At 43.4% G+C, this 17,607-nt stretch overlaps 2 protein-coding genes and 1 long non-coding RNA gene across 5 annotated transcripts; 2 read left to right on the top strand and 1 right to left on the bottom strand.

The window, feature by feature from the left end:
* Positions 1 to 1,442: 1,442 nt before the first annotated feature.
* Positions 1,443 to 7,853, top strand: CCT4 (chaperonin containing TCP1 subunit 4). The gene is made up of 14 exons (XM_082047177.1): positions 1,443 to 1,703; positions 2,031 to 2,083; positions 2,310 to 2,399; positions 2,577 to 2,685; positions 3,383 to 3,525; positions 4,180 to 4,301; positions 4,390 to 4,522; positions 4,871 to 5,010; positions 5,280 to 5,376; positions 5,494 to 5,604; positions 5,843 to 5,973; positions 6,829 to 7,063; positions 7,269 to 7,382; positions 7,645 to 7,853. The coding sequence occupies exons 1-14, from the start codon at positions 1,586 to 1,588 to the stop codon at positions 7,657 to 7,659; spliced, it is 1,611 nt and encodes a 536-aa protein (XP_081903303.1). The 5' UTR covers positions 1,443 to 1,585; the 3' UTR covers positions 7,660 to 7,853.
* A 1,315-nt stretch (positions 7,854 to 9,168) lies between these two features.
* Positions 9,169 to 17,037, top strand: FAM161A (FAM161 centrosomal protein A). 3 transcript variants are annotated; one of them, XM_082047922.1, is made up of 7 exons: positions 9,169 to 9,592; positions 10,378 to 10,625; positions 10,834 to 12,018; positions 12,423 to 12,590; positions 14,799 to 14,898; positions 15,325 to 15,479; positions 16,064 to 17,037. In XM_082047922.1, the coding sequence occupies exons 2-7, from the start codon at positions 10,465 to 10,467 to the stop codon at positions 16,506 to 16,508; spliced, it is 2,214 nt and encodes a 737-aa protein (XP_081904048.1). In that variant the 5' UTR covers positions 9,169 to 9,592; positions 10,378 to 10,464; the 3' UTR covers positions 16,509 to 17,037. The 3 variants fall into 3 exon arrangements, with proteins under 3 accessions (XP_081904048.1, XP_081904047.1, XP_081904049.1); XM_082047921.1 differs by having other exon boundaries at positions 9,221 to 9,275; XM_082047923.1 differs by lacking the exon at positions 12,423 to 12,590 and having other exon boundaries at positions 9,221 to 9,275.
* On the bottom strand, positions 11,500 to 12,419 carry LOC309437471. Its single transcript, XR_014183562.1, has 3 exons — positions 12,294 to 12,419; positions 11,796 to 11,915; positions 11,500 to 11,629 (listed from the first exon to the last, which is right to left on the bottom strand). It is a non-coding gene; the product is annotated as an uncharacterized lncRNA (long non-coding RNA).
* Positions 17,038 to 17,607: the final 570 nt, after the last annotated feature.

The following is a 17,607-nucleotide window of genomic DNA, read 5'->3' as shown; positions in this document are numbered from 1 at the left end:
CCAAACGCTTGGTTTTTATGTAGCGCCACACAAAGCTGCTGCTGGCACTAACAAATTGCTCACCATGAGGACACGTTTCACTTGCAACGAGAGATAAATGCACATACTTGAAAACAAGCTCAAGAGCTCACATCCTCTGCCTGTTTCTTACACTGTGTCTTACACCAGCAGCACCTGACTAGTGCAGGGACACATTTCTTGTACAACTGTACGCGGGAGCACTTTATTGGTGCTGCCGTATTATAAACCCTGACTTCTCACACCCACTCAGAAAATAAATATGGTTTAGATACAACTTGGTTGTTCTTCTCTTAGTCAGAGCTCCTTCGAGCTGCTGCGCCCTCCTTTGCGTCTTACTTGGAACACAGTACAGGATTAATTCACTCTATGAATTCAACTACGTGCTTTCAACTTAAACCATATTACATGTGCATTCTGCTCAAGGTAAATAAAATAATTTAAATATTTGGAAATCCCCAAAAACAAAAGCATACAGAAGCTGCTTATATTGATACAGTAATCAAGGCAAGATCATCCCAAGAGGTATAAGCTGCCTTTCAATTCCGGCATTATTTTTATTGACGATAAAGCATAGCTTTTTACAATGGCCATCGCAGCTGAGACGAGTCTCTCAGACAGCTGGGGATATCGGGGTGTTGGAAGAAAACACACATCGCTTCTATTATTTTATTGTAATTCAAGTCTAACTTCACTGGCAATAAAACAAATCAAAACCCTTTTTGATAACGGGTTCTGCAAAAGACTAGAAAACAGGTGCTAAAAACCTACTGGGATGGCATCGCAGGTCTTGGCCTTAGCAGGAAAAAGCTGCAAGACACCATAATAAATAAAGGCATAATAAATAAAGCCTTGGCCGGCCTAATCCTGGGTACAGCTGCACTCCCACCCCCCGCAAGCCGCTTATGTGTCGCTAATACTCTAAGAATCACCTGAACTCGTTCCTGAGGTGGCAGTGGCGCAGGGTTTCACACAGGAACGGGTGAGAACGGCCCCGGATCTCCCGGTTGTGCCACAGGCGGGCTCTCCCCCCTCACACTCCCTGAGGAAACACCGTCCCTCAGAGAGCCCGGCCGGCCAGCGGGACCCATCCGCAGCCGCTGCGTGTGTGAACAACCCCACGCACCCCCCGGGCCCCCGGGCCCCCGCCCCCAGCGGGGCCGAGACCGTGAGGGGACCCGCTGCCCTTTGACCGCCCCGCCCCGCCCCTGCGCCCCTCAGCGGCGGCGCGTGCCCAGCCCCGCTATTGGCTCAGCGCCGCCCTCGGCGGGAAACCGCCCGAGGCCCCCGCGCAGCTCATTCTAGAAGCGGCGCGCGCTCCTTTTAGGTGTCCGCGCTATTCGCCGGCAAGCGCGGGAGGGGAGTGCCTCTTTTCAGCTACCAGGACGCAGGCGCGCAAAGGGGCAGCTTCTACGTGACATCACTCGCGGCGCCGGCCAGAAGGACCCCGGCGCGTCCCGCTGGTGGCGGCGGCGGCTTCTGGAAGGATCCGGGCGCGGCGGCCGGTACCGCGGGCCCATCCGCGTCCATCGGGGCCCATCCGCGCCCATCCGCGTCCATCGCCGCCATGCCGGAGAGCACCGGGGCCAAGGCCCACGGCGGGGCCGGGAACCGCGCTAAGAGCACCTACCAGGACCGGGACAAGCCCTCGCAGATCCGCTTTAGCAACATCTCGGCCGGCAAAGGTGAGGTGAGGCCTGGGCGGGGGGGGGAGGGATTTCTAACGCTGTATTTGGCATTTGACACAAGCCTTGGTCGGATTACTTGGCATCTAACATCTCTGTATTGTTACCCGAGTAATCAAGTGATCGGATGTTAATTGTTGAAATAAAGAGCTGTGGAGATCAGTCCTGATATTGCAGCGGTTTGTGTGATTTGCTGCTGGTAACACAACCGTGCGCTGTGTGATGCTGGGAGGTGCTTTGTCTGCAGGGGAAACGTTCAGGATGACGGAGCGGGAGCTGCTGGTTCTTTGGATCCACTTGCAAATGTCTTTTTTCTTCTTTTTCTAGCTGTTGCCGATGCAATTAGAACAAGCCTTGGACCAAAGGGAATGGATAAAATGGTAAATCTTACACTTATATAGATTTAAAGCTTACTGGGAATACTGTGAAGTCAACATATTTTATCTTTTGCCTTGAAATGCTTTTCCAAGTTTCATTCATTTAAGGGGAAGTGTGAACTAAATGCCACTTTGAGAAGTAATATTGTCAGGAAAAAACATTTTACGCTCAGCATGAAATAAAGATCTGTAGTTACTGATGAGCCCTGCGCTCTCCTTCCCTTCTCAGATCCAGGATGCTAAAGGAGATGTGACAATCACGAACGATGGTGCTACTATTCTGAAACAAATGCAGGTTCTGCACCCTGCAGCCAAAATGGTAGGTGGGTTTTATTTATTGCTTAGATGACGTTATGTGTCAGAGCTTAATTTCTGTGACCCAGAAAAAAAGATAAACGTAGCGACAGGGCAAGAAATTTTGTGATCAGTTTTAAGCTTGCGGGTGTGTTTGCAGTTAAGTAGCACTAAAGATAAACTGTCACAATTTGTCATTTAGTTGGTAGAGCTCTCCAAAGCACAAGACATTGAAGCTGGGGATGGCACTACGTCTGTTGTCGTCATTGCTGGAGCTCTTCTGGATGCCTGTTCCAGACTTCTTCAGAAAGGTAAAGAATATATGTACTTCATATAAAACTGGACGTAGTTAAGTCCTCTATCTGCTTGCATATGTATAATGAAGCTTAAATTAGCTGTTTCCAGTTGAAAAGTGAAAGGCAACCCAAGGCTGCACATTCATGTTTCACTTTTGATTAAAAATCTGTTTAGCTTTTTATTTTTAATGGAATGCATTGCTATTGATAGAGGAAACAGGCTAGATGATGTGATGAATGTTGCCGTGTAAAAACTCCCCTCAATTATACTGGTGTTTCTCTTATGGACAAAGAGCATAAGAAGGTATAAATTAAGTTTGGGACCAGTGATTCTACAGGGGCTTTTTATATTTGGCAAACTCATCACCTCTTATCACTTACAATATAGGGACCTTGAAAAATTTGGTTGGGAAAAGACATAATTCCAGAGGGTAGGAGTGTTTTTACCTGTCCAGCCAGATAACAACTGACCTTCTGTGTGCCCTGGAAATACAGTGAGGGTGATCGGACCCACAGAGTTATTTTTTGTCTCAAATTTGGACTTTATAGCAATTTCCTTACACCAGCCTTATCTCGATAGACACCAGTTTGCTTGTTGTTCTCTTTCTGGCCCATGACAAGAGTCTGTTTGTGTTCCCTTCCTCTCCCAGTACTGGTGGTGCTGCTGGAAGGAGAGGGTGAGGAAAAAAACACCTTTTTGTGCTCTCTGCAGGAATTCACCCCACCATCATTTCTGAGTCATTCCAGAAAGCTTTGGATAAAGGTATTGAAGTGTTGACCAACATGGCGCAGCCGGTGGAGCTGAGTGACAGAGAGACCTTGCTGAACAGCGCGACCACTTCCCTGAACTCCAAGGTACGACTGATATTTGAACCTGGTACCTCCGAGTTTTGCCCAGTTCATGCTGCTGTTTGCTTCCTAAGAACCCCCTGCACATCGCACATCTGGTTGGTTTTGGCTACCTGACTTTTCTCTGAAAAAGCCACAGCTGATTGAGAATTTCACTGAATTTCAGTCTGAAATACTTCATCATCTTAGATGTAGAATGTAAATGTAAAAATGAGCTTTCACCTGAAACAGAACAGAAAACTCAAGTGGGATCTGGGCGCTTTTGCCAACAGTCCGGGTAAGCAGTTGTTCATGCGGCAGAGACTCCTAAACCAGCATCAGAATCCAGAGAACTGTGCTGGTTTCCCTTTGGCAGAAGAATCTGGGAAGCTCTAAAGTCCTGTCTTAAGAGTCTAAGAAAGATAAATCACATTTTCTTCCCCAAGTCCTTAAGTGTAGGTTTTCCCACCAGCGTGGCTGCTTTTTGCTTTCAACGGAGCAGCCATTAAGAAGACACATTAAGATATCAGGTTAATGGTCAGGGAGGGAAAATGAGCTTTGTTTCAAAATTTAGAAGTCAAGACACTGAAATATGATGACATTATCATTTTGAAATCACTGTTTAAGAGTGTTAAATCTCTCATTCTTTTTTTTTTTTTTTTCCACTATTAAATGCCCTAGGTTGTGTGTCAGTATTCTAGTTTACTTTCTCCAATGAGTGTGGATGCTGTGATGAAGGTGATTGACCCAAGTACAGCTAATAGTGTGGACCTCAGAGATATTAAAATTGTTAAGAAGTTGGGGTAAGAAACATTTTTTAACTAGACTAGCTTTGTCTCTTTGAAATCAGCTTCCCAAAGTGCTAAAGACATTGGTGGGTTTTATTTCCAGAGGCACAATTGACGATTGCGAACTGGTTGAAGGACTCGTCCTGACTCAGAAGGTGGCAAATACTGGTGTAACCAGAGTGGAAAAAGCCAAAATTGGCCTCATTCAGTTCTGCTTGTCAGCTCCAAAGACAGATGTAAGTTAAGCTGGGACTAGAGCACAACCTTTGGCTGTAGTACCTGGTAGACAGGAATGTAACAACAGCATATTTTTTTCAAGATGTTGTAATGTCAGCTCTATGCCGCAACCGTAATGAAGGTCTGCAGGGTAGTGCGTACATACTTAAGAGCTTGGAGTTGGTATAAGAAAGAAAATACTCCAGAAATTCCGTACTTACCATAATTTAAACAGTCTCTATAAGACATTTTATTGTCATGCTTGTTTGTGTTGAATCACACGCTATAATGTTAAAGAATGTGGAACATCCTGACAGTTGCTTTTAAAGTTCATAACACTCGTTTTTCTCTTTTTTCCCTTCTAATAGATGGACAACCAAATAGTTGTTTCGGATTATGCTCAAATGGACAGAGTGTTGCGTGAAGAGAGAGCTTATATTCTGAATTTAGTGAAGCAAATTAAGAAGGCTGGATGCAACGTGTTGCTGATTCAGAAGTCTATTCTGCGGTATGTTAATACCAATTTACTGGCTTATTGGGTGTGTTTGGGGCAACAATTGTTTGGAATACCCGGAAAATGGAAGCCAAACCTTAACAGTCTTGGTAGAGTGTGAGACTGGCTGTAACAGTGACCACACTTTTAGAAAGCACAAGTGGTGTTTGTATTTTGAGTTTATTGACATCCCTCCTCTGTAGGCTGAAGAATTTCAGCACTGCTAGTAAGAATGTTGCAGTTTATGACCTGGTTACTAAAAACAACCCTGTGGTTATTTTTAGGGATGCTTTGAGTGACCTCGCCCTCCATTTCCTGAACAAAATGAAGATCATGGTGGTTAAAGACATTGAAAGAGATGACATTGAGTTTATCTGCAAGGTAATGTGAGCTATAGAAATGGTGGTTTAAGCAGCAGCGGTGTTTAAAGTCTACCCTATAACTAAGTACCCCACCAATGCCAGTAGGTTCCGTATTTTTTACCCGTTCTTTTTTCAGACCATTGGAACTAAGCCCGTTGCTCACATTGACCAGTTCACTGCGGATATGCTGGGCTCTGCGGAGCTGGCAGAGGAGGTCAACCTCAACGGTTCTGGGAAACTAATCAAGGTGGGTGACAAAACATTTTCACCCACTTAACATCTACCAATTATTTTAATAACTAATGATTTTTTCTACTGAAGTTATTACATTTAAGTACCTACTTCTAATCCAAGCACCCACTGACCTGAGAAGTGCAACAGTTTTGCTTCACCAGATGTCAGTACTGCTGTAGAACTTGCAAGTACAACTAAAGTCTTTGTCCAAACTCTGTTCTTCAGTCTTACTATTTGGTTTTGTGTTTCAGATTACAGGCTGTACAAACCCTGGAAAAACCGTCACCATTGTGGTACGTGGATCCAACAAACTTGTTCTAGAAGAAGCTGAGCGTTCAATTCACGATGCCCTGTGTGTCATACGGTGCTTAGTTAAGAAAAGGTAATGTCTCACGTATTACGTTAATAATTCAGAAAGCCAATCATTTATGCACTTATATCACAGTATCACAGTATCACAGTATGTTTGGGATTGGAAGGGAAAGGTCATCTACTCCAATCCCCGTGCTGGAGCAGGAACGCCCAGGTGAGGTCGCACAGGAACATGTCCAGGCGGGTTTGAATGTCTCCAGAGAAGGAGACTCCACAACCCCCCTGGGCAGCCTGGTCCAGTGTCTGTCACCCTCACTGAGAAGTTGTTTTTTCTCAAATTTAAGTGGAACCTCTTGTGTTCCAGCTTGATCCCATTACCCCTTGTCCTATCATTGTCTGCCACCGAGAAGAGCCTGGCTCCATCCTCATGGCACTCACCCTTTATATATTTATAAACATTAATAAGGTCTCCCCTTAGTCTCCTCTTCTCCAAACTAAAGGGACCCAGCTCCCTCAGCCTTTCTTCATAAGGGAGATGCTCCACTCCCTTCATCATCTTCGTTGCCCTATGCTGGACCCTCTCCAGCAGTTCCCTGTCCTTCTTGAACTAAGGGGCCCAGAACTGGACACAATATTCCAGATGTGGTCTCACCAGGGCAAAGTAGAGGGGAAGGAGAACCTCTCTCGATCTACTAACCACCCCCCTTGTAATACACCCCAGGATGCCATTGGCCTTCCTGGCCACGAGGGCCCAGTGCTGGCTCATGGTCATCCTGTTGTCCACCAGGACCCCCAGGTCCCTTTCCCCTACACTGCTCTCTAATATGTAATTTCCCAACCTATACTGGAACCTGGGGTTGTTCCTGCCCAGATGCAGGAGTCTACACTCTCCCTTGTTAAACGAGTTTCTAATTTCTGTCCTCAGAGCTTTAATTGCAGGAGGCGGAGCACCGGAGATCGAGTTGGCGCTGCGCTTGAACGAGTACGCTCGCACTCTGAAGGGTATGGACTCATACTGTGTCCGCGCATACGGGGACGCGCTGGAAGTCATTCCTTCCACGCTGGCTGAGAACGCGGGGCTCAACCCCATCTCAACCGTCACGGAGCTGAGAAACAGGCACGCTCAAGGAGAGAAGACAGCCGGCATTAATGTCAGAAAGGTAACGAGGAAGCGTGGGAGCATAGCTTAAAAAAATACTTGGGTGTTGAAAATGCTGAGCATTAGGGCTATGGGTAATATAATATTCCTGTTGGGGACAGAATAGTTCAAGCACTTTGTCTAATGAAGAGCTGACTGTCCTGAGGATTCTGCTTAAAACTTGCTAAATGTGATTGGCACAAAGTAAAAGCTGCTTGTTCTCCCAGGGTGGCATTTCCAACATCCTGGAGGAGCTGGTTGTGCAGCCGCTGCTCGTGTCTCTGAGCGCCTTGACTCTCGCAACAGAAACCGTGCGCAGCATTCTGAAGATTGATGATGTGGTGAGTAGTGTTTGCATCCCGTTTTATTTAGATATTGTCTTCTAATTTGCTGTGCTTCAAAATATAATTGTGTAGTGTTCCTGTGCTACTTTGACCACCAGTTCGTTGTCTTATAACTGCAATTAAACCAAAATAAAATGCATCATAACTACTGCACCTTGAGTTCAAGTGACTAAAATAGCAGGATCTTCAAGCAGACAAATAGCAATTGTTACGTGTCCTGTGGATTTCTTACCTCTGATCCTCTGAACTCTCTTTGCAGGTGAACACTCGGTAAGCTGAACAAAGAGAGGGGGGGATTGTGCCCTAGAGCTCCTGCCCTGGACTCTGCAAGATGGTTTCCTCACCAAAAGCGCCTGCGTGAATTGTCTTAAAGTCCACAAAGGCTTCTGTACTTTTATCATGTTAATTTAAAAAAAAATCTGGTTTGAAAAAGGAAATGCTGTTTATCAATAAACATGCAGTAGTCTACTTGAGTGTTTGCTTTATCATTTTGCTAGAAATAAGGTAAAGTTTTTGTTACGTCTGGTTTTCTGTGCTACATGCCCCTACTTAGCTCTGGAAAGGTTAACAGCAAATAATTAGCTCTTATATTCTAAAAATAACAGGGTATTGGGTGCATCTCACTGAAACAGTTGAAATTTCCATCGGGGTTGTGTTCAACTCCCACTTCTGTTCAGGAAAACCCCAGGAGTAAAACTTTTGGACGGTTTCAGTTATCCACACACACCCCATCCCCTCCAATCAGTTGTTTTTCCTAAAAGTGCCTGAGAAGCTTTATAATAATGCAAATCACACTTTTCTAAAACATATCATAGAATGTACGTGAAAATCTACTAATAGCTGAAGGCGACGGGTACCCCTTGTGTTGCTGCATCTCAGTGCATTAGTTGCGGTTCATGTGTTATAACATTACCTTCAATAGTTCAGAATAAACATTTTTCAACTTTTAATTCTTAGCCTGAAGTTTTGAATTAACCCTTTTCATCCTTGTTATTGCTGTACCGCAACGACCTGATTCCTCTTTAGGAAGAAGAAAAGTATTTGTGTTTCTATTTACAAACAGAGCTGTAGCTTTTGCATAAACATCCACCACTTTGTTGACCAGTTATTGTTGAAATACTTTCCTATCACGTTAATTTTATTACATTAATTTAAAAAAAATCTGGTTTGAAAAAGGAAATGCTGTTTATCAATAAACACGCAATAGTCGAGTGTTTGCTTTATCATTTTGCTAGAAATAAGGTAAAATTTTTGTTTCATTTGGTTGTCTGTGCTACATGCCCCCACTTAGAGCAGTCAGAATAACTGAATTATTAAAGAAATAATTGATACAGGCATTAAAGCTCTCCACACATTATTTATTGGCTGTTCAAAATTACAAACGATTCCTTACCCCACAGGGTGACATACAGCAATGGTTTTTCTTAGTTTAGGCGTTAACCTCGATTAAAGCTTCACGAACTTCTTGAGGCGACTTAGAGCTGTTGCGTGTGATTTCACCCGTTTCTTTACCTAGAGTATTTGTGATTTCACTGCAATAAGCGGCTCCACAATTATTTCTGCGGATCCCGCTTTACCTTTACTCCGCAACCGCTTTTCCCGAGTGCGCACTGTAAAGATTGACTGACCCGAGGGGTTGGTCCATGCGCGGGTTGGGCCATGAGCGGGTTGGGCCATGAGCGGGTTGGGCCATGAGCGGGTTGGGCCATGAGCGGGTTGGGCCATGAGCGGGTTGGGCCATGAGCGGGTTGGGCCATGAGCGGGTTGGGCCATGAGCGGGTTGGGCCATGCGCGGGTTCCCGCCCCTTCCGGAGGCTCCGCCCCGCTCCCCCGGCCATGGCCGCGCTCGGAGCCGCTTCCCGCCCGCGCCCCCGCGCTCCCGCCGCGCAGGTACCGCGGGTGTCGGGGACGGGACGCGCTGGGGAACAACCGGGGGACGCGGGAGGCCCGGGGCCGGGTGGCCAAACGCACCTTTGTGCTGCGCAGCGACAAACAGCTGCAGGAAAACCTGACAGCTGGTCCTGCCGCAGCGATCCCTTAATGAGCTTGTTGAGCCGCGGAGCTCGAAGAGCCGATTTAAGAACTGGATGGTTCCGCGGGTCCAGCACTGAAACGGGCGGCTGATGCACAAAGGCAGAGCAGCAAGTGGCTGGTGCCTTTTGCCGGGCGTTCTGCGGCGGCTTCTTTGAATTCGCTTCTCTGATCGTGTAATTCATTTTGTCTCGGGTAACTACGCTTCGGAAAATATCAGATTTTTGCAGTGAAAACCCAACAAGACTTTTTGTTGGAACGTTAAAGCTTATTAAAACACCTCTGTGTGTGAAAAGTAGTATTCTATTTTTTGGATAAAGACACTAATCCTGTTATTTTTTTAAACACAGTGCTTAAAATAACATAAAGGAAGCCTTTGTAACGCTGACTAACCTGGTTTTAATAACTTCTTTAACTTACATAAGCTCAAAGTGTTTAGAGAACGTGTGTACCTGCACACAGCTGCAAACTGCCCAACAGTATTGGGAATATAAGCAGTGCAGAGTCCCTGTCATCTCACAGTAAGTTATGGAAATGGGAAGAAACATTTGTACACAAGGTAATATTTTTAATATCTTATTTTTAGAATGCTTATGGAAAGGGGAGGCAGGTAAGGCTTTGTTTATATTTTTACATAAAGGCTTTTTTAGAGCTATGTAGTAATCAAGGAAAAATCACACCTTTTACAAAATCATTTAAACTGTTTTCCTTTCGATAAATCCTTTAGATCATCTTTCCTGGTATAAATATATTGATTGCAGGGACAGACAGATTTTACGTGCTTCTAACAGGACCCTTAGGATCTAAATTATTATGCGGTATGATTATTCCGTGTAAGCCCACATTAACATTTTTATACACTATCTCTGTTTGCTGTTACTGTACCATTTATTAGACTAAGCATTAAGAACCTTGTTCCCCTGTCTTCTACCAGTCAGAACATTTTAAACATCTCTTCTAGGATGGTTTTGCTTTGGATTCAGATACTGGCAGAGAACAGACCGTCTCTCAGAACGCAGACTCTGACAAGGGGATAGACTTTTCCAAGATGTGCGATTCAAATCAAGAATATTACTTGAAGCTGGAAGAGCTGAAGAATGCCCACCTGGAGACCATGGCAAAATTAGAGAGTATGTATCGGAATAAACTGTATTTAAAAGGAGTACAACCCTCGAAGAAGAAAAATGCCGCTTCTCATACGAGTTGTAGGTAAGTTTGGTGGTATCTTGATCTGAAGATAGCGGTGATACAGCGGGTGTTTTTCTTTCTGCCTGTTTCCTGTAAGCAGATAACCACGGAAAAGTTAGTTTTAATCATAAAAATGCTTATTCAGCTTGCTAGCGGACAGTGGGAGTTGCTGGTTTTGCATCAGTGTTGGACTGGGCTCAAACCAACTCTTTTTTTCCCCTTTTTAAAGGCCAACTTGGAAGAAGAGCTCATATGAGCCTCTAAATCTGCACAAATCCTTTTCAGACTCTGACTTAAGCGATGCCTTAGGCTCAAGTATATCTGATGGATCTGACAGGGAATTAGCGTTTGAAGAAAACGGGAGTGAAACTGGATCATCTGCATTTGCTAAGGAACGGATTGAGAAAATGTGGGACGGCTTCTCGGTGGAAGATTACGTCCCCCGCGCCAAACACCGCGTACCGAGCTCACCGGCCTTCAGAACGATACGGAGGAAACAGAAAGCGTGGTCGCCAAAAGTTACTGTGCCCAAGCCTTTCCAGATGACTATCAGAGAAGCCAGAAAAAGAGAACAGAACATCAAATCCAAGTCGCAGGTTGAAATGGAAAATCACTTATTGAAGAAGCAGCTAGAGGAGGAAGCGGAGTGTCAGAAGCAATTCCGAGCCAATCCGGTGCCTGCCGCTGTTTTCCTTCCGCTCTACCACGAAATCGTGCAGCGAAACGAGGAACGCAGGAGGTCTGTGAAAGAGAGGAGCAAAGTCAAGCTCTTGGCTTCTCAGAAGCCATTTAAATTCATCGAACGGGAGAAGCAAAGGAATGAAATGAGGAAAATGCAATTAAGAGACCTTTCCGCACCTGAAAAGAAAACCAAACTGTTCAAAGCAAAACCAGTTCCGAGATGTGTTTATAGTCCGGGTGTTAACGACAAGCTCAAGGAGGAAGAGCTCTACAGAGAAATCAGGATCAGAATGAGGGCTGAAGAGTTGCTGCGCAATTCATCCCTCCCCAACAGCAGACTGGCTCTAGCAAATACCAATAGAAAGAAGAAACACAAGTGCGTCGAACCAAAGGAAACAGAAAATAAACCCAAAATCAAATCAAGTGTTCCGGATTTTCAACAGCTACACAAGAAGTTTCAGAAACGGCTCCTGCAGCAGAAACAAGTGAAACACCTCACGGTCTGCGAACCTTTCCATCTTCGTACTCCGTCTATTCCCTCGAACAAGGGGAAGATTTTGCAGGACATTCAAGAGGATGAAGAGAAGCTGAAGGAAACACGCTGGCCGTACACCTCTCCGAGACGCGAACCTCGAATGAGAAATTCAAGTGCAAATTCACATCTCTCAGGATTTGGAGAAGCCAAATCGCCAAAAAGCACAGAATCTACAAGACGGCGGCTACAAGTCATCAGGTGACTCCTTTAGCGATGCTCTACATTTCATATGTACTTTAAGAGCAGACTTCTTTTGTATTCCTACATAGTTATTCAATTCTTACTTGCAGTGAATACGGGACTTAATAATATAAGGGCTTAACTATAATATAAAATGGAAAACATGTAAATATAGGACTTATAGCATTTGATTGTTAAGAAACATAGTGCATTTTTCTCAGGGCATCCATAGGAAAGGCACAAATGCCGGCGGTTTCGCAGGGTGTACCTGAATCCCTGGGAATAGCACAAACCTTCTGTCCTCTTATGCCAACCCTATTTTCACCCTGCTTTTCTCTCTTGAATCTCCTTTGCGGAAGCTTCCTTTGAAGTGTTGCTCTTGATTTCAAATTAATTCAGCCTTAGTTTATTTTTCCACCCAGGAATTCACTTGAGGAAAAGAGAAAGCTGGAAGAACAACAAAAAAGGAACAGGACAAAGCAGAAACAAAGAACGAAAACACTCCAGAAAATTGTAACAGCTCGGGCTGAGGCCAATGACCCCCATCAGAGCCTAGCTCAGGTGTCTAAATCCAAATTAAAAACGTTCAGGTATTTTGTTGCATTCCCCTGAATCCTGAACCTCTCCTTTTATGTTGTATGTTAAACATACAATGTAAAAAATAGTCTAGTCTAAGTTTACATAATTACACATTTGATAAGTTATATACTGTGCAAGCAGCTAGTAAAGTGGATAAATTTAGTATTTCAACTGGGAAATTGTTGCCTGTTGTGATGATTTTTGATCTGTATGTTCTGCCTTATAGCGTTATACAGGATGCTTCAAAAAGACCCAATTTCAAAGCAGTAGTGATTTCAAATTGGGTCCGTCTTTGTGAAACGCCCTGTAGAACAGCTGACAGGAGACTCCTGTGTTTTCTCAACTCTTTATCAACTAAAGAGGAAATGTTTTTTAAAAATCCAAAGAAGCAGTGTAGTTACAGAATATCCTTGCGCTGCTGGATTCATGGCTTTTGGTACAACTCTTGTGCTAATTGTCTCCTCAAGTAGCAAACTTCTCACTTCTTTATCCCAACAGGTCCCCACTTAAGAGGGAAAATTAGAGCAGGGATATTTTTAACTTAGCATGTGTATCAGCAGCTAAACAGGAAGCTGCTGGTGCTTATGAGGAATGGGATCTACAGTTACCTTATATACATTCAAAGACTCTTTTTACATGACTGAGGAGAGTGCACAGGGAAAACCATCAGGGCCTTCTCAGGTGGTTCCAGCTCTGCTGCTGATCTAACTCTCAAACTGCTGCTTGACCTTGTTTTTCTGGCTGATTTAACCATTTCTGCGTCTTGTTCTTTTCCATCCTAGGGAAAAAAACACAAAACAAACTATCATGAATATGCTTGATGACAAAATTCATAGCTTGGACTAACAACTTTTAAGTTACCGTAGTAAACTTGGAGCAAGGTGTTCAGAATATGGTTCAGGAGAGAAATTTTTCTATTTGAGGGTGGGGCTGGGAGTTAAAAGGTAACAAATAAGGTTTCGGCATTCTTTTTTGCTTTATATGGGTCTCTTTCTTTATAATTTAAGTGTCCTCTGGCAGATGATCTACTGACTCTAGGACAAAAGCAGAAAACAATTTGAGTTCCAGTAGCAGGGCAGAGAATTAAGAGAGACAGTGGGTGTCTTCACAGATTTGATTTGAGTTCATTCAGCGGCGAATTTCACATTACAGTATTTAGCTTAATCAGATTTCAGGAGTATTGTAAAACACTCACGCTTAATTCTTGTCTGCACATAAAATTATGCTGTTGTAAAGCAAGATTACTTCTCCCTGGTGCTGATGCATTAAGGCTGGTACAAGTGCTTAACTTGATAATGCTTATTTCAGCATAGGCTGGGTAATAAGGTACATTAATGTAAGTGCTCTTCTAACAGATAATTAGGTTTGTAGGAAGCTGCCAGAGAGCAAAGCGAGTAGGAACAATGAAGTTCACTCCCTGGAAATAGTGAATAACTTGCATTAACACACAGCACTATTACAGAAATTCGGAGGATTGGAAGGGAAAGAGGCAGGAGGGTGCAGAAGTGGAAAATGCCACCCTGAAGTGTCTAAGTGCCACCAGAGCCAGCCCAGCACAGAGGCAACATCCCAAAGAAGTGTCTTTGTCACACACCAAGGGATACAGCCCATGCTGCCTGTGTTATCTAGTGCTTGCTGTCACCTAAGATATCATTTCAGTCTGTGAATCAACAGTGTCATCATCCCGCTATATTGATGGGGCCCTTGACAAACCAACTGGGAAAATAAACAGTGTACTGTGGTCCAGAATGTGGCCACCCATCTTGTGCCATAGACTGGGAAAGCAGCAAGATTCTTATCAAACTTGTCCTTAAAGTACTGACTTTTATGATATTAATTTCCTGTGGTGTACTCTGATTTTTACCAGTCCTTTCAAACTGTTTAATTTCACTTCGAACAACTGGAATAACGGTATGAAATCAGCATTTAAAAAAACCCCAGGTATCTAAACTTAAAAAAAACAAAACAAAAACCTAAGAATTCTGCCAAATTTTATCCAAAGTGATGACTTCAAATGTGGGTTTGTTCTGTATTTCCACAGGCAAGCAATTGCTGTGAAAATGAGACAACATACCTCAGACCCTGAAACACCACCACAAAATAATTTACCATTTATGTGTCTTTAAGCAGGACAATATTTAGTTTGTTAGGAGCAGTTTAGCTGCTGTAGAAAATTACTTCTTGTATTCTAAATTAATAATAACTTCTCTTTCCCTCAGGAATGATGAGAAGCAGAGAATGCGAGAATATTTGCAAGAGTTGCAAGAAATGGAAGAACGAGTAAAACAAATGCCATTGCTTTTGGAAAGAGTCACTCAGGTTGTCTTGCTTCTGTATTATTTCTTACTCTTTAAATACTGTATCAGACATTTGCAGTCAAACATTTTTAGAAGATACCTGAAAAATACTTTTGAGACAGGTATTTGTCCATTTTAACCTCCGTTGCCATATAAATAGTACTAATTTTTGTGACGCTTGCACAGGGAACAGTGATAGCTGTTGTAAACGTGTTGTCCAATTTAGTTACAACATGAGTAATTATAAACACAACCAAAAAATCACAGCAAAAAAATATGAGAGCGTGAAGTGTTCAAATATTGTTTTGCTGGTCTTACCTGCAGTGAATAACTGTTCAACTTGTCAGATGCAATTAAAGAAACAGCATTAATATAAATAAATAAAAGTGTCAAGAGACAGGTGTTGAATGCATTTAGGTAACACAAAACCACTGTGGTTTTCCTACAGAAAAACGCCAGGATAGCTGCAGAAAAGCGTTATTCAAGCAGACTGCGAGCACTGGGGATATGCCCAGAGTTTGTTTCAAAGAAAGGACAAACAACTAAATTACTACAACGCTCCAGTGCTGAAGCTTTTAATAACTCTATTGATGCCAGAGAAAGGTAGAGATTACTGAAGGCTTCTTTTTTTCCCCCACTACATGCCTAGTCATTAGAAAGTATTTTTTGATGTGTAGGTTTGGGTGGGATTTAAAATTATTTGTAATATTTCCCAGGTAAATATTTGACTATGTAGTTAGCTTTACTAATGTACGCATTAGTATGTATTTTTAATTGTTCTTCCTGAACTAAGTATTATTTCATAAACCAGAGAAAAGTACTGGATATGTTATATAACGTACTTCAAAGATGTAACGTACTTATTTGATCCTTGTCTGGCAGGTTGCTATAAGTCACTTCATTCTGCACTACTTTTATTGAATGTTTAGAATAAACCTTATAAAAATACAATATCCATTAGCTGTTATGATTTAGAAGGAAGCAGAAACAAAAGAAATTGAAATATATAAGCAATACTGTTGAGTTACTTTCTAGCATAAAAGGAATGTGTCCCCCTCCTTTTCCTTCCCCCATTCCACCCCAGTTCCAAGCCTACCAGGACTTGTCCTAGATGACTTGAAGGTAGTTTAAAGCCTGGAAAGGATCTTACCTGAAAATCAAATCCCACATGCAAATTGTCTTTTCAGAGTCATGAGGGATAAGGTGAAAGAAAGGGAATCCTTTGAGGAAGCAGCTGATGGTGCCCAGTCTGAGCTGTCCTGGGACGAGGAGGAAGGACAGAAGAGAAAAGGCATCAAAACCTCCCTCCAGGATGGTCAGTCCAGTGAGGAGGAGGAAGAAGAGGAGGAAGAAGCCATTGCAGGGGAGGTTGGGTCCAGCCCCAGCTCTGACCAGCACAGTGATGAAGAGGAGGATGAGGAGGAAGCGAAGGCAGGCCTGTCACTTGGCCATTCCCAGGAGGAGGAAGATGAGGACCATCAGTCCAGACCCAGCTCTCGGTCTGACCGGTCCCCTGAGCGCGAAGAGGAAGGTCAGTCTGATACCGAACCTGAGGGTGCCGTCAGATACGAGGATGAGGAACATGAAGATGGTGATTCAGAAGAGAAGCCCAGCGATGATGAAGCTGGCTGAGTGGAAGGCACAATGGCCTGGGGCTCAGGAGCTTGTTTCATTGCTGGCAGTGAGGCAAACACCAAAGAAAAACTTGGCGCTTTGCTACTGATACAAAATTCTGTGAACTTAAACCTCTTCGCTTCATAGCCTTTCTAGGACAGAAATTTTATCTATTTTCCAGTAAGATGAAGTTACTCATTTGCCCAGAATATACTGAGAGGAGCCACTGAAACTTTCAGAGAGATTTTTACCACTTACAGACAAGTAAGGCAGAAGAGTAAGCAGAATAACACATTGTGCTGCTCATTCTCATGTTACTGTCTAACCGAGGCCCAAAACTACTTTCAACTCTGTTTTGTCTTGAAGAACTCTTGCCATGATCACGCAGAATCATTCTTCATAGCGTAATCACAAACGGTGACATTAATCTTCATATTCATTGAGACAGTAAACATACACTGTAAAGACAGAATCTTATACATCAGATAAAAATGTAGCTAGGCAACTCTAGTTGCATTGAAAGTGTGGAAGGAAGCACTTTAGTACCTTTTTTTTTTTTTTTTTTTTACACACTTGCTACTCAGGATTCAGCAACTACACAACAAAGATTAGAAATGGAAGGTTTAGAGTTATTTTTTTGGGGTGGTTTGGGGTTTTTTTTTATTTGTTTGGTTGGTTTGTTTATTTGGTTTTGTTTTTCCTTCTTTCTCTTCCTATCAGCAGCTTTCTTGCTAACCTGCTGTCGAGGGTTTTAATTGTGGGGTGACAATAAAACCCTGGTAGATGTATTGTTAACCTCCTCTCCCTCCCCTTTCACCTATTGCCCCTCCCTCTCCCCCCTTACCACCAAGGACAGAGAGAAGAGAGTTGGAAAAACTAAAAATGTTTTACTAATGCTACTAATAAGAATAAAGAAAATAATACAAAATATACAAAACCAACCTTGAAAGTCCCAGCAACTGCAGAGCCGGCACCCAAAGTCCTGGACTGGATCCTCCAGCCAACTGGAGCTGGATTCAGTCTCTCACTAGGCCTCAGTTCGCAGGGACGACTAGCAAGGTCCTCTCCTAATGTTGGCCATAAGGAAAAGGGAAAAAGGGAGGAGATCCTCATGATC

The sequence above is a fragment of the Streptopelia decaocto genome, assembly GCF_964273445.1.
Source record: "Streptopelia decaocto genome assembly, chromosome: 3".
Taxonomy (NCBI): domain Eukaryota; kingdom Metazoa; phylum Chordata; class Aves; order Columbiformes; family Columbidae; genus Streptopelia; species Streptopelia decaocto.
The sequence above is the reverse complement of the archived record's forward strand: the minus strand, read 5'-3'. Positions and strand labels throughout refer to the sequence as shown.